Here is a 22643-nt window from a genome sequence, read left to right on the forward strand (position 1 = left end):
GGGCAGGTGTTGATCTAGTGGTTGTAAAGCGTGGCTTTGTAAGTGGGAGATTCTCAGTTCGCATCCCACGTATAGCTACTTTTTATTTGTAAGAAAAAATGTTATTCGTAAATTATGTGCTTCCTCCCCAGTCTGTGGGACCTAATTGATTGTTGGACGTTAAGCCCTGCCTGAAAGATTACCTAAAGTTAGCATGATTTTTGGTACCTTTATTAGTTTGGTGTGTACAAATGTATTTGAAAAATATGATTAATTAAATCAAAATTGCCAAGCTCTCTATCCTGATGAATTTCTCGTGATTCGCCCAGTGTTGAGTTGATCCTTCTCCTCAATTAAAAAAAAAACGCAGTATCAAAGCGCCACCACGACCTAGATTTCTGCTTCTGAAGTGATTAAATAACTTGAATAACTTAATTGCAGGTGGATGATCTTTATCTTCAGAATCAGTTTCAAAAATAATTGTTCGGTAGTGATTACCATCCATGTTGAATTGATGAGAGCTTCAACTTGGTGATGATTGACCGGAAAGAAATTTGTCAAGAACCTAGACTTATTTTTCTAACCTTCAACACATCTACAATATTTAATAATTATGTACTATAGAGAGAAGTGGAGATGGGCATATTATCAAATGAATATGTACGTGCAGGGAGTTAATGGGCTAAAGGTTTCTTTTTGTGAATCTTATTCAACGTAATTGGTTGATCATAGAATAGAATAAGGCTCTCAAAATTCATTTTTAGTGATTATTGCTTTCCCTTAGATGGCATCAGCACAGGATCTATCTCTTAAGAAAGAGTTTAAAAATAAGAGAGTTTGCCTATGGCTGGGATACCCAAATAATTGCAAACAACTATTTCTACAGGTAATGGGCATATGTATGGGTCTGGAAATTACAGTACAAGAGTTGTGTTATCTTCACCCGAAGGGATGAAATTCTCTGTCGAAGTGCTTGCCGCTTAACCCTCCGGAGTTTTTAATGGAAAGGCAAGATTTTAAATACGTAAATGACATTTGCCAAATAACCGACTTGCTTTTTGCAAGTTAGATTACGTTCTAAAAACGGGAAATATATGGTGGACCTAACAACAATAAATTTCGAACTATGAATCAGGCAATCAAAAAAAGAGGCGGTCTTACCGAATGAATTTTTTAACGATGTGCTAGAGTCGTATTATCGATGTAAATGATGAAAGATCGATGTTTACAACTGACATACTAATCACTGCAGTGAGAAGTCACCAGCACCACTAACCATAACCAGTAGTCAAGTAAGGTCCTGTAGACCGCCCATGAACTAAAGCTGTCAGCTGGTTAATGTAGAATCTAATTTTGTTAGATTTAGTAGAATAGTAGGACATCCTTGTATTAAGATAATATGTTTGTGATTTTAAAACATTTCTACTCCTCAAAGTTTCACAATGTAAGTTTAGTTACTGTTAACGTGTTTTATTCAATATTTTTTAATCAACTATTTCATTTGGATAGTTTTACCACTTTAATTTGTTTTAAAGGTGTTATTTTTGTGTTATAATTCTACTCGAAATAGAAAAATCATTGCTTCTTTCTGCTTGGTTTAAATTATAATTTGTTCTTTGAAGATTTGGTAACATATTTATAACATATAATTCAGTTAATGCAGAATTATTTTATTTTTTTAGGTAGTGGATTGTTTTAACTAGTTTACTATTTCCGCCCTACTTTGCCCTTGTGCGAATTAGAATTTGATGTCAGTAACAATTCATAGCCCGGAGGCATTACCCTTTTTGGGATGGTTCAGATGGCTTTGCAAGAAGTTGTATGCAATGGAATAAAAACAGACAACATACAGACAAATGGTGTTCACAATATATTGCCTAAATATGAAAAGATTAGAGATGGGAAAGAAACAGATGGAATCAACATTCAGGAAAAAAGTGAAGTGGAGGATTTTAAGACTGATGCAAATCATGTTGCTACTAACAAAGAGCAGAACACAGAAGTGCTAGTTAATAATAGTGAGGAAAATAAAGGCAAAAATGATCTGGCCCATCTTTTAGACGAATCAATTGATGTGTTTAGTGCTTCTTTTTTAACATCTGACATCATAGTAAACACTGCACAGGGCAATGATATTAAAGCGGAGAAGGTGTCAGCTCTGGCTACTAAAGAACAAGAAAATTTGAAAGAGCACGATTGTTTAGTACATCCAACACACCTCTCTCTAGTTAACAAATTGGAAGCAAGCAAAAACACAATATCCAACCTTGAAGACACCATTCATAGGTAAGAACATTTTATGTAAGGAATTTGTTGGAAGCGCTGAGTCTTATAAGTTTACTGAGGGTCTTCCCCCAACTCATTTGATTTAGGCTGGAAAAACAATTATCTGAAGAATCTACCAAGACTGAGAAAATTGTACAGCTAGAAACATCAATTTTTCAATATGAGAAAGAGGTACAACTTTGTAAGCAAGAACACGAAATTGATCAACGAACGATTACTACCTTACAGAAAGAAATGGAAGCAAAGTTGTTGGCGGTAAGGAACAGTTATTTATTCATATAACTTTATTTTCACTTCTCTCCAACCAACGAAGGAAGCTGTTCTTAATTTGTTGGGTAGCAAGCGTGAAAGCAATATTAGCGATTATTTCAGTTGCTAATTTTACTGTTTAAAATTTTCTCCACCGCGATATTGCTTCATTTGTAGATATAGATACATTTACTGAATCATCTTCAAAGTTTTTGTAAGAAGTAAAGTTATAAATTTAAACCCTCTAAATGAGCTTGATATCAAAATCTGTTAGAGGAGGACATCAGAAACCAGCCTTTTTTTAAATAGTTTTTCTTTAAAGTTGTTTAATGGCTCAAACAAAACATAGGTATATTCAGATTTACCTAATAACTAAGCTTTTGCCGCAACTTCGCCAACGATAAATTCTTCCTTTGCACCCTAGACGATGTAATTCGTAGACACCAGTTAAATTTTGCCAGCTCATCGCTTTCATAGCTTACATTACATTTAGAATCTGCATTTTCTTAATCTTTGAATTTTGTATGGGATTTTTTTTGTAATTCTTGTATAAACACCAGCATCCGGGATTCAGAAAGGACCTGTTTATAAACTAACATTCTTTAAAGTTAGCTTGAGGTGCAAAGATCACTAGTCTGCTTACTCTTGTGAGGATCAATATCCGAATCATTTGTTTAGTAGATTTAATGTCGAGATTAATTTAACAGGGTTCTTATTTGATCCTTTTTTTTCAATTACACCTCATTTATCCCCAATTCAACATTTGTGGTCGAATTTCAAAAAACCTTTTTTAATAAGTGGCAACAAAAGGAACTTACTGCCCAAATTCCTGGTTTAAAAGTACAATAGTTTCTGCTCTGCTTGTAATAAAGTGATTAGGAAAATAAGAAAAGTTATTATTTTTTTTGCGCTATTTGGGTACGTTATCAAAATTTCAGCTGAAGAAACAGTATGAGACAGCCAACAAAGAGAAAGAGAACATGGTAATGAGGTATGCTGTCAGCGAAAAGGAACTTCTCGACTGTAAAAAAGATAAAGATAATATGGATAAGAAAATGAAAGAAATGCTTAAAGAAAATGAGTCTTCCCAATTTAAATTAAAAACAATAAACGGTGAAAAAATTAAACTTGCCCAACAATTAGATAACAAGGTATTGTTTAGAGTTATTATTGTTGTTAATTTTTTTTTTTTTTTTTTTTTTTTTTTTTTTTTTTTTTTTTTTTTTTTTTTTTTTTTTTTTTTGGCGCATCAACAGCTGAGGTCATTAGCGCCCGGAGCTTTTTCCAGTGCACTGCCGGCCTCCGGACAGTGTTCTCTCGTTACAGACAACACTGTCCATCACCGGACAGTGAGCTGTAAGAAGCTCCTAGGAAGAGAAAATCTAAGGGTCAGCTGCTGGATTCGAACCCGGGACCTCCGCGTGGGAGTCCAGTATGCTAACCTCATAGCTAATCCCTTCCCTTGTTGTTAATATTGTTATTATTATTATTGTTTAATTTTTAGTGGGATACATAAAACTTTTGATCATTCTGAGCTTCCTCATGCTTTCGTTTTTCTAAATATTTATTTATTTTTAAGGCTTCGGAACTTTCAAACGCTTATAAAGAAATTGATAAACTAAAAGAAGAAATTAATTCTAGAGATATTAAGATTAAATGGACTCAAAATAAATTGATAAGTGAAATGGAAGCTCATAAAGTAAGTTACTTATAAAAACTGGATTACTCAATAAAGATGTACTTAATGATCATAAGTTTTTATTTTATTTTTATGATTAGGAATGTCCACTTATAATAGAAAGATTGAATTCAAATATAAAAACATTAGAAAATGAAATGGATGTCTGTCGAAAAGAAATAAATAATTTGAAATTGCAATTAGAACAGAACAACATAATAGGTGAGTGACTTTTAAAAACATGAAATTTATAAGACTTTTATTGTGGTCCATTCTTTTGAGATGAAATATCGAAGCTTGGGAGTTTTTCTCCTACCGGCTTTAAATGAAGTATTAAAAAAAATTCTACGTTTTTAACAAGCAGGCATAAAGATGTTGCGGCTTATAACAGGGGGTTGTCCACTCAAGCATGGTTAGGCATGGAAACTAAGAATATAAGTAAAAGGAATATTGAAAACAGGACATAATTAATGTGCAATATACAATAGTAACAAAATGTTGATTACCTAGTTTGTTTTATGCATTTCATTTATTTCTTTTCGCACAGGAAGCACTACTAAAGAGCAAGGGTCAAGAGTATTTATAGAAAACCAAGAAAATAAAACTTTACATTCAGAAGATCAAACACTCGTTAAAGAAAATAGTTTAATATCACAACAGGTAGATGTTTTTACTTTTGCTATTTTCGGGATTTTAAAAATTTTATGAAATTTAATTTTATACATTGCAGGTGGAGAATATAAAACAAATTTTGTTGGGTCTTTATAGTAGCTCTAATAGTTTATCTGATAGTGCATCCGGCTTAGATTTTAACATATCTGGTAAAAGAGAAAGTCTGATAAAACAACTTAAGGAGTAAGTAAAGATTTGCCCTTTTTGCTAGATAAAAAATAAATGTGGATATAAATAAGAATGTAGAATCTAATAATTTCATTCTATCTTTTAGAATTGAACACATTCTTTCCGAAGTTGGCCTTCTAAGTTGTGATAGTGAAAATAAATATTGCACTCGTCACCCAAACAGTTCGGAATTGTTATCTTTGCCTAACTTGAAAATGTCTGAAAATGAGGTACAGCCACACTCAATTGTCTTAAGACATGAGGTTTGTATTTATACATTCTTTTTTGTTCAGGTATTTCACTTATCAGGGTTCCTTACGATTATTTCTATTTCTCGATTGTGGTCAACATTTTTGCAACAACCTCGCGCTTTATCCAGCTGTCTCGAGACGATCCTCTTTTCCATATTCTAGGCGGTTGCCGACTTTTTTTTGGAAGTCTCTTCTCATTCTATCGAAGGACATGTTCGTACTAATCTTCCCCATTGATGCCTCTCATTTTTTTTTACCAGTGGTTTTGTGTATTACCTCTTTAGGTACCATAAAACCAATCAAAAAGTACACAAAACGCTGTGACTGATGGGGATGCCCACCTTGTTTTAAGTAAGGCATGTTGTGCATTAAAAATAAACTTAAGTCTAAAATTAGTCCTAGAGATGTTTTCCTGTTAGGTCTGTCTTGCAGTATAAAATGGCTTGAATCTAAAATGATTCGGTTAATCTAAAATCCTGTTCCAAGTACCTCTTCTTGACATTACATGAAGAGACATGGATCTTTAAAGATGGACAATGTGTTTAACTTTACATTTAATCATAGTTCTAATGTTTTTAAACAGTTTTTTCCTTTACTAAGAGGAATTCAGCAAGTTTCTTAATATTTTAACTTAAATATTTCGTAGGATGTAAAAGATTTGGGGAATACTGGCGATAATGAAGTTTTGATGGCTCATTTAAAAAATCGAATTGAAGATCTAGAAAGTCAGCTTGCAGAAGAGAAACTAGCCAGGGAGAACAATGAAAAAAACATAACTAGGTAGGTTTATAATTTATTTATTTTTTAAAAATGTTTTCTTATTGTTAAACAGGTTTTGTTGCAATCTTTCTTTTAGTCATAAATTTAGAATTGCAATTTTGATTATTTTGATGAGCTTCTCCCAGAAAGCTACTAGCCAATAGATAAACAGTAGAGGTTACAGAGGAGAAGCCTGGCAAATCTCTGATGACTATATTAGATTAGAAGAGAGTGTCAAGAATTAACCTAGAAGAACTACGTGACTCTCTTGAATGCTGGTGTTTTGTTTTCCTGAACGTGTATAATGTAAGTGTGTGTGATAGTGGAGAAGAGTTGTCTGTTTAGGTTCTCTAACCAAATAGCTTCGCACGTCAAATACCTTGACAGATTCTAAGACGCTGTGTGAATGTTGGAATAAAAGTACTAGTTGCCTATGTGGGTTTACTGGGGGACTTGTAAGGACGCCAGATCCCTGAAGTGTCTCCGCTATGGAAATCTCTGGAATGGAAAGTAGTGGATGATTATTCGTAGTTGATCTGAAACGAAAATTAAAAGCAGATTTCGATGCCCGCAGACTGAGATTCCAGTTGAGGTTCATGCAACTCAAACATTTGTAAAGGACTGAAGATTAAATCAAATGTTCAATCGCTTAGGTATTGAAAATTTCTTCAAATTAATTAAAAAGAGTAGTGGAGTTACTTTATTTTAGTTTTATGTTTTTTCATTCCTTACGAAACAGAAAAAGTATTGAAATACAGAACGATTTATTATGTAAGCAAAAGGTAACAAAATTGGGTTTTTCTTAGAATTATTATTTGAATTCAAAAATTTCAGAATAGTCCGACAGTCGATATAGTTTTTTTTTTACTGATTCATAGTGTACTTTTTTTGTTTTTAAATTCAATTCTTAATAACAACAGTTTAATTTTTAAGCATTTATATAAAACTATCCATTTCAGAGCTGAACAAATTCTGTCGGAGGTTGATCTATTGCGTTCTACGAATGAGGAGCTAATGACAGATATATTGGCTTGTAAGTCCAGAGAAGCAGAATTGTTAGCTTTTACACAAAAATTAACTAGTAAAAATGTTGAACTTCAGTCAGAGTTCTCTGCTGTTGAATCTAAGGTAATTTTTATTTGAGTCTAATTATTTAAGCTTTTGTAATATAAGCGCTGAATTTTCTTTGTAAATGCCTTTTAATCTTTATGTTTAAATATATTATATGTAAACAAAAGTTTCATACTTTAAGTAATTTTTAACAGGCCGATGAACTAGAAAAGATAGAAAAGAGCCATGCAGCTTCGGAACTTCAGCGAAAAAGTGAAATTGAACAATTACATAGAAATTTGGCAGAAGAAAAAGAACGAAGACTAGAGGATACTAGATTACTTGCTAGGCAGGTCGCTGAGAAAACTACTAAAATGGAAAATTTATTGGAAACTGTAAACACACTACAAAGTGAATTGTCATTAGTAAAGAACAAACATGTTGTACAAATTAAGGTAAGAAATAAATTGTGTCAAAAAAAAAGTAATTAAATGCCATTTGAGTTCGTGCAGTTTATTTTTATTTTATTTTTACAGGAATTGCAGAGAGAATTGTCACAGTATAAACGTAAAATAGAACAATTGGAATTGTTAACTGGAGGTACTGGAAGTTCGACAAATTCAGTAACAAGTGGTAGCAAGTCAACAACTAGTTCTTTGTCTTCCCTTAATGATTCTCCTGTATTGCAGGTATAACGCTGTAAATTTTGCTGATTAGGGACAAAATACTGGGATTCTAAACCTCTTTTATTTTGACCACAATAGTTTTTGCAACTATCGCGGTCAGCAAAGTTAGATAGCCCCAACCGAATGTTAAGCCAACGTTGGGAAATTAGCGAGAAAGTGGCTTTCTTCCTTTGTTTTCAAATGCAAACTAGACATAGTGGAGAGATGTAAACGAGAAACGTTCTCCACTGCTTTATCTAAATATTTCTTAACGCACCTTATCTTTTTTAGTTTTTCGAAGGTTTAGTATTGGGACTAAATAATTGGATATTTAGCAACATTTATACTTGGATATTTTTCTTTAGGTTGTGAATTTTTTTCATATTTACATTTCAGTTTCTTTATCATTTTTACTGTTTTCAGAATAACAGAATCGCTGTTCTCCACAGAACAAATCTGGGATGTTTTAGGGATTCCTACTTTCTAGCATAAAAATTAAATTTTTATTCGTCGTTCTAACTGTTTATGTTAATATAGAAGTGCAGTGTGAATATTAATTCATTCAAAATGTCTCATATTGAAATAACATCCAAGACCAAGACTAATCGAACTCAACACCACAATAGCTTCTTAGCTTGCCAGTTCAATCTATCTCCCCTTGAAGTCGTTGTTACCAAATTATACTATCTCCGCTAATTCTGCACAATTAGAATGTGTTCTAATTGAATTTGTATTTCATTTTCTCGCCCGACTACCTACCTACCTACCTTGTTATTAATATTCACTGGAATATTTTACTTTACAGCATTTGAATTTGGAAGAGTATGTTTCAATAGTTGAAATTTTGTGATTATAATAACTGAGCAATAATGAATTCAAATTTATTGTGTGTGTTCAAAGTGTGTTATTTGATTAATCAACCCGATTGTACAGGGAATAGATGTGCCTGCACAAATTCTAGTAGAAAGAATTGTAAAACTTCAACAAGAAAGTGCAAAACAAAACGATAGAATAGAATTTTTAGAAGAGCACACAGCTCAGCTAGTAAAGGAACTGCAGAAGAAATCTCGGTTACTTCAAAACTATATCTTGAGAGAGCAGGCTGGGACACTTACTTCGAACTCAATGGATCGCAGCAAGGTACTTATTTATTTTTTTTCATTTAACTGTGTATCATGACATATATCATGGTAATTGAAAAACTGTTTGAATACTTTTGTAAAACAATTGTATATTAATTTTTGTTAATTAATTCGTATTCATATTATGAATACAGTTTATTTAATCGTTTGAACTGAAAATAATATTTTGATTACTTGAGCTCTTTTGTTGGGAAACGTCTTATATACTCTGTCATATATACCTATAAATCCAAAACTATCTAGAAAAGAACCTACATAATTGAAGCCGTGACTAAATTGCAAACTTAAAAATGCAGCCTTCTCAAAATTGATGCTATACTTTGGTGTTACGCTATTCTTTCTATAACTGTTTTTTTTTTTCACTTTATTTTAAACTATATTTTAAGTTTTAAGGTTAATTTTGTTCTTGATAATATTTTCTACGTATACTTAAAAACCTAACCTCTGTTCTGGTGATTAATAAATGATCTGATGAATATTAATAAATCGTTAATTTATTTTCAATTAATTTTTTTATCTGTTACAAGGCTGCTCTAATTGGATGGTCAAAACTCAAGACTGCGGTAAGGAACTGTTCTGATTTGTAGCGAATTTATTCATTATCTAGAGTTTTCTTTTTCCATTTGTTTAGCGACGAAATTACCTTAATTGTTTTATTCTGTATCTTAAAGAACATGTAATTTTTATATTCTAAATTAATGAATTAGAGAATAGTCAGAAATAGAAAAAAGATTCTTACGAAATAAATAATAGTCTTGAGTTTTATAGAGAATGGTCTGAATTTTATAAAATAGAGAATAGTCAGAGGCCGAGGTCAGTTATCCGTGAATTTATTAATTTTAATAAAATTGCTTTCGTTATACGAAAAGATTTCGGCATTAATTTCCGAAAATGTACTTTATTCTTACAACTTCGAATATTCACTAACACATGTAGGTATATCATTATTATTTTATCCACTTTTCTAGCGAAATTAGTTTATGAGGTTTTTGGGAAAATTCCGTCGTTTCCGGAGACCTAGATTACCGTCAATCTTCCCTCTAAAGTGCCATTTTTGGGTATTAAGTTGTGTTTGATATTGAAAAGAACCAAATAATAGTGAAAACACCAAATTTGTAAGATTGTCAATAATTTACTTTGAAGTTCTAGTTTATTCTTTATTATTGTTATGTATTGTTAAACAAAATAATTTCCTTTTTTGGTTGAAACTATCCTCTAATTGTACTCACTAAAATGTGTAAATAATTCTGTTCTCTGCTGCTGATAATTAGATTTACATTGTTGTAGTTACTGTTCTGCTGCAACGAATAACGAGTTCTATTGTAATATTTCTTAGCGATATCCTACTGAAAAGATTAGTTATATTTTTTAATAATTTATCAAAATGGAGTCATGCTTGGTGTTCACTACATACATATATAGTTACGAAGTAATTTATAGTAATTACTATTTATTTATATATATTTTAAAGGCTGAACTCTCCAAGTCTGGTGGCATTATGGCTTCACTATATGGCAACAAACCTGCAGATGAAACTATGACTTTTGAACTGTGTCTTGAAATAAATAGAAAATTACAAGCGGTATTGGAAGATACTCTGCTCAAAAATATAACCCTCAAGGTTTGTACTTTTTTTTTTTTAATTATTACTTTATATTTAATTTATTTTAATGTTTTGATACTATATTATAATTTAATTTTTTACTAAATTGCTTATACTCGAAACTCCATGGGCCCCTGTGTGACAATTTACATTGAACTCAACCCTCTCTGAACCAGAAAGTTTTTTTCCCAACTTTTTCTGTCGCTCTACGTTTCGGGTTCCATTGGTGGCTTTTATCTGGAAATTCTTTAGGGTTTAAAGAACTGTATAAGTTATAAAGTACAACTGGAATGGTTACACACTTTAGATTGCACGTTGTAATTACCAACTTCACAGCGCTTTCTTTAAATGAAAGAGAAACTCTTGGTGAAGGGCGCAACTGGTACCCGAAATGAACAGTAACAATATTATTTTAAATTTTTACATATACACATTATCCATTTTCTTCTACAGCCTTGCAGTGTAGAGGCCTTGCAGAACTTCTTACACATCCCGGTTCTCAGCAACCTCTCTCCTCCTTCGATAGTCCATGTCTCTAACTCTAAAACACTATAACATCCACCTCCCAGGTTCTTCTTCAACGACCCCGAATTCTATTCCCTGCCACACTTGCTTCATATACTCGTCCAGCCATTCTATCATTGACCATCCTTGTTACATATCCAAACCATCGCAAATGATTAACTCCAATTCGACCCAGTACAGGTGCTAACCCAGAATCTTTCGGTAGTGTCATTTCTAATTCTGTCCCTCTTTGTCTTCCCCAGCATGTTTCTAAGGAATTCCATTTCCATCGCTTGGGGCTTTCATTTTTACAGATTTCTCTGGCCACTGCCATTCAACTTCATCTCATTCCGATTTTCTCTTGTATAATTGTAATACTTTTGTTTTGTTAATAGGAAAACATTGATACACTTGGAGATGAAATTGCTCGGCTTTCACAGCAGAAATAATAAAAAAAAAAAAGAAAAGAAATCTAGAAAAAATGCGCAATTTTATATTGCTCGCTGGCTCTCTCTCACTCTCTTTCTCTCTCACCCTCTCTTTCTTCTCTCCCTCTCACTCTCTCCAACCCTCTTCTTCGATTGCCTTAATTGCGTCATATCTTTTGAGTTATATCCAATTGAAATGACTGAATTGTATTTTGTAGAAAATGTTGGTTTTTCAGATTTCAAATAAAAACATGCGCACGTTATTGTAAAAATATATACTCTCTATTAAATTTTGTTTTCTGTTAATAATGAATGAAAATTATTTGAAGCTATATATAGTTTAGTCAATGTTATGATGAAAGCTTCTGATACATTTTTATATTTAATTCTAAATTAAGAAAGATAATACTCCTGCTTATCAACAACATAAATTAGAGCTAATATTTTTTTTTCTTAACTTGCTTTAAAATTATAATGAAAATTAAATCAATAAAGAAATCAAATGTAAAGATCAAATTGAATGGTACAATTTATTAATTATACTTTATTTTATTTTTTATTTATTTATTTTATTTTTTTGGTGCCTTTGATAGTTAGTGAACAGACAATTTTTTGTTTTTAATCAGGTTTAATCAATCGAAAGAGTTGTTTTAAACTATTTGTCTCCAATTTTTATTTAGTTTTTTTTTTTTTAAATACATTTGTGTATATAATCATTATAATTGTACTTTAAATCGTAAAATAAGTTATTTTGTATTTTCAATATTAAGTTAATGTCGCAAGAGTAACATTGTTACTTATTGTAAAGTTATTGTTAATATGTATGTACTTAATTGTATAGTCATGTGATATATAATATGTTTAAAACATTTATTAATATCTTGTTATACATTTATTCATGTACTTAGAGGGACATTAGAGTTTTTTTCTTTCAATAAATTAAAAGCCATGGTGATTGTACGTGTTACTTAGATAAAAGAAAACAGTACCTGAAGGCTTACAGAAGAGCAAAATTAAAAATATTAAATTGTAAAAGGAAAGGTTTAATTATATTTGGAAAATCTAATAAATTCTTATCAAACATTTCAAACAGAAAAGAAACCCTAAGTAAATTTGTGGTAAGCATTTTTTATATAGTTATCTGTAAATATTTTCTAATCCCTCCCAAACCTTCACAATTTTTGCTGTTTGCAATTCTTCAAACATCGAGATTTTGATTAATTTGAGTTGTCTTCATTATAGAGTTTACTGCGTTAAAGATCTTTTAAATTTATGTACTACAACTGATCAATAGTTAGACGTACAACTCCGTATGGATAGTTAATTGTAGAAAGTGGACGGCAAGCCAGAAGAGGTCTGAGAAGTGTGTTTGTACAAGAATCTTTGAGAGGTGTGTTGCTAGTTGTGGATAGTAAGTATCCAGGTGAGAATTTGGTCTAGGGTTGCGCCTCGTTAGAGCCTTCCTCGATCTATCGAGTAACCAAGGAATTTCTTGGTTGTTAATTATAAGCACAGTTGGATTTTTATCCATTAACTATGTAGGTTTTAAATTCAGTTTGCTTTTTGTGCAATCAGTTAATTTAATATTAGATCTCTTGATAATTTTTTTTTTCGAGTAAGAAACAAGAATCTAATAAATGTATTATTTTTTCAAATTTGAAGTAAGGACTGCTAAGAATTCTAAATAAATAAATCAATAAAATTAAAAATAGATTTAAAAAGTTGTATGCGCCCAATAGCAAAGACCCACAGTTAGTGAAGAAGCTACCAGGAAGCCAAATTCAATATGGTTAAAAGAAGAGAGTTCTTAGAATTTAGTCATCTGAACGTAATTAACTGCGCAATGACAATTTGAATTTCCATTTGGCTACTTAAACCCAAATTATTCTCTGAACTCCTTTTTGAACCTAAATGATTCTAAAATCGCTCAATTTTCGAAGTTGTGGTGTCAGCGTACTTTTAATTTTGTTGCGATTTTCCTAGAACGCTGATCCCAGAAGAAATGGGCCCAAAACAGGCAAAAAAAAGAAGAGAATAAACTTGAGGTATTATCTTAGATTGCACCGCATTAACTTGCCGCGATGTGTATTCATGTACAGAATACATATACTCTCGGTTATTCTCTGTTTCAATTGCAAAAATTACTTGACTCCAAGAATAGGTTCTACATAGGGATAGAACCTATGTACTTCTTTATATATTTTTTTTTCAGTTCGTAATCGAAATGGATGAAAATTGGGAACAAATTTCTCTAAAATTTATTTCATTACATTTTTAAAAGAAGAATTTAATATCAATTTTTTTAATCGAATATATTTTTCTTCACTACAAAACATAAAAAATAATTTAGAAATTTTTCAGCAGCAAGTCAATTAAGTAAAACAAAGTAAACAAGTTAATAACTGCAACAAGTTGCGTTTAATTCGAACTTAAGAGTACATACATTTTCTAGACTTTCGGTTGATCTGAAGCATTTCTTAAAAAGTTTTCATTTAGCAAGTACGGTAGATCAAATATTATAAAACAGAGAAAACTCAGTTCTATGATAATTTTACTCAACTATTTAGGTAAATTTTCAGAAATGCGATCATCTATGTATATAATTTTTGTAATGGTCTGTAAGTTTATGTTAGAAAAGTTCCTTTTAAATTAAAAAATCAAAGAATTTGCCGCGAAGAATGATATCGATTGTCAAGACTATTTTTGAAAATTTCAAAATAATGACTGAATTCTTATAATTCCCATTTTTTGTTAAACTGTGTTAAAAATTAATTAATTTATTTAAAACTATGTTGAGAAAACTTAAAAATTATAATTTAATGAGTGAATGAATAGTATAAAAATTCTTGCTAGAAAAGATTTAATGAAATTAAAAGTTCTTTCTTAATTATTTTTTTTTAAAATAATATTTGTTTTTGTCCATAGTAACTTATAAAATATAAAGATTTAACTATGTATTTTATTAGTCTTTCACTTAACTAATCTAACAAGCCTTGGATCTTGTGACGTCTGGTTCTGGTCAGGCACTGCCATTGTTGGTAGACTTGTCAGAGTTGTGTAGACTCCATTTTTTCAATTCATTTGTTAGTTTTTCTTCCTTTCAAGTTTAGAAATCAAGTTTTAAAAAGTGAGTATAATGCTATAATAATACCATACTAATTTACTCTAATGATACTTTGACAACGGCATTTCTGTTGTGTAATTAATTTTTCTGAATGTTTTTTAAATTGTAAATGGTCGTTTTTTTTTTGCAAAGTGTGCATTTTATTAACTTTTTTGTCAATAACATTTCTCTTGGTTTTTAAAGAAATGGTAATTGAACTTAAGTGACCTTAAATAAATTTATTAAAAAACTTAGCAGAAACTATCTAAGAATCAGAAGGGAATAACAATTTTTAGTTTGGCTGAGCAGGTACATTTTCTTACCTCAAGCCAGTATTAAATTTTAATTTGGAAATCTGAATTAATTACAAGTAGATTATTTATTTTTTTGTTGTTTGATAAAACCATTTTTAGTCACCACATAGTGAACTGGTTAATCTCATTAAATATGTAGTACGTAGTTTATGCAATAACTAATATAACTTAAACATATTTTTTAACGCAGTATCTGCAATCCGACAAGCCTTAATTGTAACATCTCCTTCTGCTCATTCTATTCCAGTCTTCACAGTCCATCGACTACCTTTTGTACTAAGGGATGTATTTTTAGACAGTGCATAAATTAAATTCTTTCAGCACCGTTCAAACGTTGCATTCCTTATTCTAGTTAAGTGGCAATTCGCTCTTGAAAAATTTATTCTTAACCTTTCAAACACAGCTATCATTAGTTATGTACTTCAAAAAGTTCATCGATATTTGAGTTGGTATCTTACATTTAAAATACTTTATCAACTATATTTTGTTTTATTAAGTGTACAATAGAAAATTGAATCCTTTATTAATTTTAAATGTCTACTCGCTAATAAAAAGAAATAAGACATAAGACGAATACGTTCGTTCAGTGTACAAAATAGAAGTTACTATTTACCCAATGATCTTATTTAAATGTTTTTAAAAACAATATAATTCTAATTAATTTCAGAAAATGACATTATACATCTCGCATTAAAGTAATTAGATCAGTGTTTATCGTACTTCATTCCCACGCGGAGATCCCGGCACCAATCTAGCTGTCAACTCTTCAATTTTCTCTATCTTCTAGTTTCTTGCAAGAAGTGTTTTCTATAACGAAAAAACATTGTACGGAGGCCGACAGGACGTTAAGAAAAGCTAAAAGAATTTACTCTCTAACTGACATTCCCTCTTGTTTTTTAAAGTAATGTTTTGTTCTCGAAAGTATGTTTTCTGAAACTGCCAGTTAAATTTGAAAAAAAATTAACTATTGTGGACCTTCCTTGCATGCCTGCTGGTCTTACAGATAGTTATCTAGTTTAAAAGAAGTGCTCATCCGCTTCATAGGATATTTTAGTTTTCTTTGATTTTTTCGCCAAAACCACGCACATATTCCGTTTACTCTTTAGACTCTTTAGAAAATGAGTTTATTGATTTCCGTGGTAAGTTGACATCCTCACCTTTCCCTCTGATGTGCCATTTCATTATAGTGTGCGCTCTTTCTTTAAATAACTTCTAATGATTTATTACTTGTAATCTTACATTTAGCGCTCTTTCGAGTTGAAAAGAATTCAAATAAAAAGTACTTAGCTTAAAAGGTTTTGGTGTTTTTCATATCTCATCTTTTGGTTTAATGTGGACATTTATCTATTTGCTAATGAATTGATAGAAATATTTTGTTGTAAGAATAGTTTTGTTGCAGTTTATGTTCAATTAAAATGGATGATAGCGATGGATCTGAATCTGTAACGGATAGTAATATTTCTCATAACAAAATTGGTGGAAAGTATAGGCAAGCATATTCTGAACGGAGCCCTAAACCTCTTCCTGATAAACGTGAAAATTACTGGTTATTCCAACATAATGGAACATTAGCCGAAACGGACAATTCAAGAAATTCAACTGGTTATATGAAAAGTGTTTCAGAATATAAAAGAAACTATTTTAAACAGCCCAATGTAGAGAATTTTGTACCTAAATTGCATGAACATATTGAAAAACTGTTCACTGATATTAAAGATTCTGCACAATTGCCTAAACCTCAACTAGTTAGAGCACCATATGCTTCAATGAGTTTAGATTCTATGCCTTTATCTACTAAGAAAAAGCTACTTGAAAATTATTATTCATCGGTAAAAAAATATTTTATGGAAGCTACTTCGTTAATTAATCTTAAAGAACAACCCCCAAATTTGTTAAAAACTCTTGAAGACGTTTATTATGAAAAACAAAAGATAACATTGAAAAGTCCATCTTGTGATTCACAAACTTGTGATGAAGTGGAGTCAATAGCCAAAGTATTCTACAGATGTAATAGCGAGATAAGGCAAATAAGTGGTTTGCAAAAAGAAATATCAAAATTGGTTAGAGAGAAGGAACAAAAGCAACTAAAACTTTTAGCTGAAAAGCAAGAAGAAGAAATAAATAAAAAAATAAATAATAATGTAAATCTTCTAAAAGAAGGAAAGTTGAGGATTCCATATAAGAAAGATTATGGTTTCTGTGGACATCAGCCTGAAGCAGCTTCTCATGATGAAGTTTTAACTGGATCTAAATATCCATTATTTCTGACCATGTCCAATTTATTGGCCGAGCAGCAGAAATGACGAAGTTGTTTTACAGAAAGCGAATAATATATTTTAAAACAAAAGAGTAATAAGGAATCTGAATTAAGTTAATAAAGCATGTAAAAAAAGAAGAGATTTAATTTTATGTATTGACAAGATTCAAAAATCTGATAGGTACACTGACACATAAGCATTTTTCTTTATGTAATTTACATAAATAAATTTGTTAGAAACTGTTTTTTGCGAAGTAATCCTTAAATAATACACAAATTATTCAGTTTTGTATATTCATTTTAACTTCTCAAATTAAATGGCATTTCGGTGCAATGGAATTTTGGTTTTTACATTTATATTTAATTACTATTAGTATTATTGAACTAATGACACTACACATTTCACTTTGACACGTAAGAGGGAAGTTGTCCAACCCTGTCTCTCCACAAGATTTACTTTAGGTGCATTTTCTTGTAAACGTTTTCGAGATCTACTCGAAAATAGAACAGACGTTTATTCTTATTAAGAAGTAAAAAACCTTTATACCTAAAGGTATTATCATTTTGATTTGGAAAGGATCCAGTGATCGATGGAATCTTAAATCTGGAGGTAATCACCCCAAATAGACTAATTCCGCAGGCACACCTCTGGTTGTAGAACCAATACAGCAAATTGTCTTATTTATACGTTCCACGAAATCGAAACTGAGCTTAAGTTTTAATTTTTCTTTTTTGCAATTATTCGCTTTTTAGAAAAGCTACTATTACTCCAGTTATTTTTTTAAGGTTGGCAGCTTATTAAATTACTTACCTACCAGCAAGTGTTGCGGGCAGAGTCGGTTTAGACATCATTACTAATTTAACAACTGAAGTCCAACTATCTTCATGAATCCTCTCACAGATTCCTCTGTTTAATAGAAAATTACTATTTGTTGCTAAAAGAATTATGATTTATTTGATGTTTTTTTTTTAAAAAAAATACATATTTTGGTCTTGTGATTATGCTCCAACTGTCTTTCAAAGAATTCCACATTGTGAAGCCCATTAGTGTTGGATGATGTAACGAGGACCAGAGTTCATTATCAATCTTATCGGATTAATATTCGATAAGTTCCGTCTCGAATTGTATCCCCCACACGTTGTTTCCAGCTATGGTGTTCTCCTTAAAACCTAAAATCTCATACATCTTATTAAAAACCAGTAGTCTTCAAACTCTCAATTATTTACTTCTTTCTAATAGTTAACTGTTGGTAAAAAATGAGTATTAGAATTAGGAAAGGTTTCCAGCCCCGTCCTGGAACTGCTTTTAATATAGAATTTTCATAGAATAATGATAAAATAAAAGTTATAGATGTAACTTTTGGTTATAGATATCCAAGAGTATGTAATATAAATAATCGTAGGCAATTTCGAGAAGATTTCAGAAAAATGAAAAATCTATTTAGTGAAATTCTCCTGGTTAAGGAAATTTCTTGAGTTTCGAAATTTTTGCGACACACTTAATTCTCATAAATAATTGTATCAATGGTAGGGCCGTACTTATTGTAATTTAAAAGCGTCATAATTTGACATGATCGCCATACTTGCTTTTATCTAGTGAAGAAAAAGCAATCATGAACATATTCTGAGGCTAATGATTTTATAAAAGTAGTTATAATATCGATATAACAGCAATTATATAAAATTTAATATTTATATTTTTCGTTTACAGATGCCGCACATTAAATTGCAGAGCTCAGATGGAGAAATCTTTGACGTAGATGTCGAAATAGCAAAATGTTCAGTAACAATCAAGACTATGCTTGAAGATTTGGGTAAGTAATTAATATTGGTCCGTTGCGTCTTTAATGTAATTGCCAAAGTGATTTTTTTATTTTGATACAGTTGCGCTTTTTTAAATTTTAGCTAAGTTCGTTAAGAGATGGAAAACAAATAGCATAGTTTAGACTCGCAGTTTCTAGAAAGAATTTTGGAGAAATCGCGTATAATTTTTCTGGTTTTAAGCTAGAGGAAAATTAAAAAATAATATGCAATATGTGAAGACTACTTTTTGGTTTGTTTGAACAATTAGTTGAGAAGGTTCCTGATTTTCGCCGATCTTTAATCCTATGCTCGTCTGTTTGCATTGAGAAATTTCATCCCAGTTATAATAACATTATGTCCCCACATTTGACCTCCGGCCTCAGAATTAGGAACAGTGATGAAATAGTGTGGCTGATGCTTTATTTAGTGGAATTCAAATTACTGTATACAACTCTGATGAATCAATCTGTGCATGTTATCTTCGACTTACCATAAATTTTATCCAAAATAATCCGTATTAATTTTTTGGATTTACACACGTTTCAATTTATAATTGGTTATGTATCCAAAGTGCTGTAATGACTGTTCGCAAAAATATTACAACTAAATTTCTAGGTCTACATGCGTTCTTTTTTACTCATCTCTGAAATATCACTACTTAAAAATAACGCAAGATATACCAAGAGCTTTTGTAAGGGATTGCCATTCACTGAGAATTCCAAAGCCTCCAATCTTCAAGATTTTACGTTAGATTTAGTGTAAATATGTAGCCATTCTGATAAAAAGTAGAGTCGCTGTTAGGTCAGTTTTTTGTTTATTCTAATTTGACGTATTTGAATGAATTATTAACACCAGTTTCTTTTGCTATTGATTTTAAGGAATGGATGAAGATGAAGAGGAGGTAGTACCATTACCAAATGTGAATTCAGCGATTCTTAAAAAAGTTATCCAGTGGGCAACATACCACAAGGATGATCCTCCACCACCAGAAGACGACGAGAACAAGGAAAAGAGAACAGATGACATTTCATCATGGGATGCTGATTTCCTTAAAGTAGACCAGGGCACTCTGTTTGAACTTATTTTGGTAATGTTGAATTTATTTATTGATAAAAGTCTGGTTTTTACTAAATATAATCGGGTATTTGAGGCACCACGGTAGCCGAGCGCGTTAAGAGGCGAGACCTGCAAAGCTAATATGCATTGTGGTACAGGGTTCGGTTCCCGGTCTTGGCCTTGGATTTTAGTTAATGGTTAAATGAGAAGTAGTAAAGTACGTTTGCTAGTCGCCTCCGTCCACGACACCTAGTAAATGGTAGTTGGACGTTAAGCCCCGCCTGAAAAAATAGGCGATTACTTTACTTACTTTACTAATCGGATATTTGAAGGTAATAAAACTTAGCTCCACGATTAGATTCCAGATGAAGGGTATGGCCAGAAAGCGTAATCCACCATACCAAAGTGTCTATTATGATGCTTACTAGTTTAAAGCATTCTTCGAGATCTGTTGGCTTAGATGTCTGATGACGGTTGTTCTTGAAGTTGTATGTTTTTCTTCTTTTAAGAGCCGAACTCTGTGTATTATCAGCTATCAGCCCTTGTTTTACGTCGTACCATTTCCTGATCTTCATGCCTGAACATATATATGCTATCTGTGACCAGGCTTATGGGATGTGTGTGCTTCCTCAGCCTGATGTGACTCTTTTCACTCGAAAGGACTCGTTGGAATAATCAGTTATAAATTTAGCGTACAGCTAATGATGTACTTTTCTACCTGCCTCAAACCTTCAGTTTACCACTCTTTCCACTTTGAATAAGACATACTCGATTTTGGTTAGTTTTTACTTTTCTTATTATTATTATTATTTATGCTTAATTTTGGAAAAATTGCTGGTGCTCTGCACAGTTCGCATCCAACTAGGAGAATAGTATTAGTTTCCATATTTTAAGCACCATTTTTCGAGGTCTAAGAAGTTGTTAATAATAATAAGATTTCAGGGTATTTGTGTTGATTATATGTGTGTGCATCGTGTTTTAAAGCATGTCTTTCTATGTTTTTATGGGAAAACGTTGATTTTGTTGGTCATATATCCTTGTTTAAACCGATTTCGGACTGAATCCATCTTCAAAGATGGATGTATCTGCGCAGTTGTTGAGGTTGACTTTATCACACACTAAAGTTCTGAAGCTGTGTAATTAGAAAAACTCTAAAGCAACGTCAGAGATGATGGATGAAATTCCGTAACTTTTCAAAAATAAAGAGAATATGTTATAACGGATTAAATCCAACGATATGCCCCAGTTACTGACCTTTACAAAGCTTATTTGTAATATAATATTTCTCTGTTATTGTTAATTGAATACTTAATTTAGATTGGAAATAATTAGCCCTTAATGTCAGTAGACTTTTCTCCTAATTTAGAATTAATTCTACGAGTCATGGAACCTTGGCAAACCAGGAATAAGACAAGAAAACAGGTTTCTGATGTTAGGTATTAAATTTATTTAATCTGGGTTTCCCTCTGTTACGATTGCTTTTTCCTTCAATCCTCGTTTTGGGACTAGATTTTCGATTCAATTTAGGAACCATTTGTAGTAGGTGTAATCCTATTGTACGTCATAATACTCAGGGGTATTTAAATCCTCATCTGTGGCCTTGATGTTTTACATATTCTTGTCTACATGAATCACAGCATTAATTGAGAATCTTGTGAAAAGTCTATGAAAATTGAAGACATTTTGGAGAAACTTCTTCCATCCATCCGGTTATTTCTCTCACCAAAAAACAGTTTTCAAGAAGATGTGTTCCCAGGTTTTTAAATTCTTTATTTTTGTCTAGTACAGGGGTCGCCAAAATTTTTTGATCATGGACCCCCATATAATTTTCAGTTAATTAAAATAAAACTATCTATTTGGTACTGTGTTTGTACATTTATGATTTTAAATATTTATTTAAGTAATTTTACATTGTGTAACAATAGTTTTATGAAAAATACCCTAATGTTGAAATACCTTAATATTTATTAAATAATAAGTAAAGTAACTACAGTATTGCTTCTTAATTAATGAGATGGGTGTGCCTGGTGTTTCTTTTCAAGGTTCACTATATTGGGTCCGAAATGGTTTTTCCTTGGACCCTCAATCGACCTCCTGGCTCAGATTGACCCCTACTTTTCTTAAATAGATCCCTGGGGATCTATATATAGACCACTTTGGCTACCTCTTGTCTAGTAGATCCTTCTAATAGAAGGATAGTTCCTTCAAAGCAGTTTCCTATCTTATTACTTTTATTTTTGCCAATTTAATATTTACGTTGGACGAATTAAGCCATCAACGTGACTTGAAAGAGAATCCTCAAATTAAACTGCACATAGTCTTTTTATAATTTATAATAAAACTGTTATAAAAATGAAAACAAAAAATTAATAAATTGTCTTATTTTTGTTTATGTATACAGGCAGCCAATTACCTTGATATAAAAGGATTACTTGATGTAACCTGCAAAACTGTGGCTAATATGATTAAAGGGAAAACCCCCGAAGAAATACGTAAAACATTTAATATTAAGAACGATTTTTCTGCCGCTGAAGAAGAACAAGTGAGAAAAGAAAATGAATGGTGCGAAGAAAAATAATTTTCTTTCATTTCATTCTCTTTATAACAAAAAGACAAAAAAAAAAAATTAATAAAACTATTTCACAACTTATAATTAATTGTGAAGCATATAGAGAA

The 22643-nt window shown here is 31.4% G+C and overlaps 2 protein-coding genes across 5 annotated transcripts; both read left to right on the forward strand.

Moving 5' to 3' along the window:
- The first annotated feature begins 1240 nt into the window (after window positions 1–1240).
- On the forward strand, window positions 1241–18917 carry Golgin104 (coiled-coil domain-containing protein 186). Of its 4 annotated transcripts, none has more exons than XM_074142380.1 (19): window positions 1241–1423; window positions 1662–2265; window positions 2352–2520; window positions 3453–3665; window positions 4094–4213; window positions 4294–4414; window positions 4740–4852; window positions 4923–5047; window positions 5139–5295; window positions 5930–6063; window positions 7002–7170; window positions 7308–7547; window positions 7629–7781; window positions 8691–8897; window positions 9427–9462; window positions 10371–10520; window positions 11402–12552; window positions 12677–12857; window positions 16251–18917. In XM_074142380.1, the coding sequence occupies exons 2-17, from the start codon at window positions 1772–1774 to the stop codon at window positions 11453–11455; spliced, it is 2655 nt and encodes an 884-aa protein (XP_073998481.1). In that variant the 5' UTR covers window positions 1241–1423; window positions 1662–1771; the 3' UTR covers window positions 11456–12552; window positions 12677–12857; window positions 16251–18917. The 4 variants fall into 4 exon arrangements, with proteins under 4 accessions (XP_073998481.1, XP_073998480.1, XP_073998482.1 ...); XM_074142379.1 differs by having other exon boundaries at window positions 12677–12845; XM_074142381.1 differs by having other exon boundaries at window positions 12677–12824.
- SkpA (S-phase kinase associated protein 1 SKP1-related A) lies at window positions 14401–22643 on the forward strand. The gene is made up of 4 exons (XM_074142397.1): window positions 14401–14561; window positions 18820–18922; window positions 19790–19998; window positions 22369–22643. The coding sequence occupies exons 2-4, from the start codon at window positions 18820–18822 to the stop codon at window positions 22543–22545; spliced, it is 489 nt and encodes a 162-aa protein (XP_073998498.1). The 5' UTR covers window positions 14401–14561; the 3' UTR covers window positions 22546–22643.

This window comes from Rhodnius prolixus, unplaced genomic scaffold, assembly GCF_049639745.1.
Source record: "Rhodnius prolixus isolate KJV_2025 unplaced genomic scaffold, Rpr scaffold_6, whole genome shotgun sequence".
Classification (NCBI taxonomy): Eukaryota; Metazoa; Arthropoda; class Insecta; order Hemiptera; family Reduviidae; genus Rhodnius; species Rhodnius prolixus.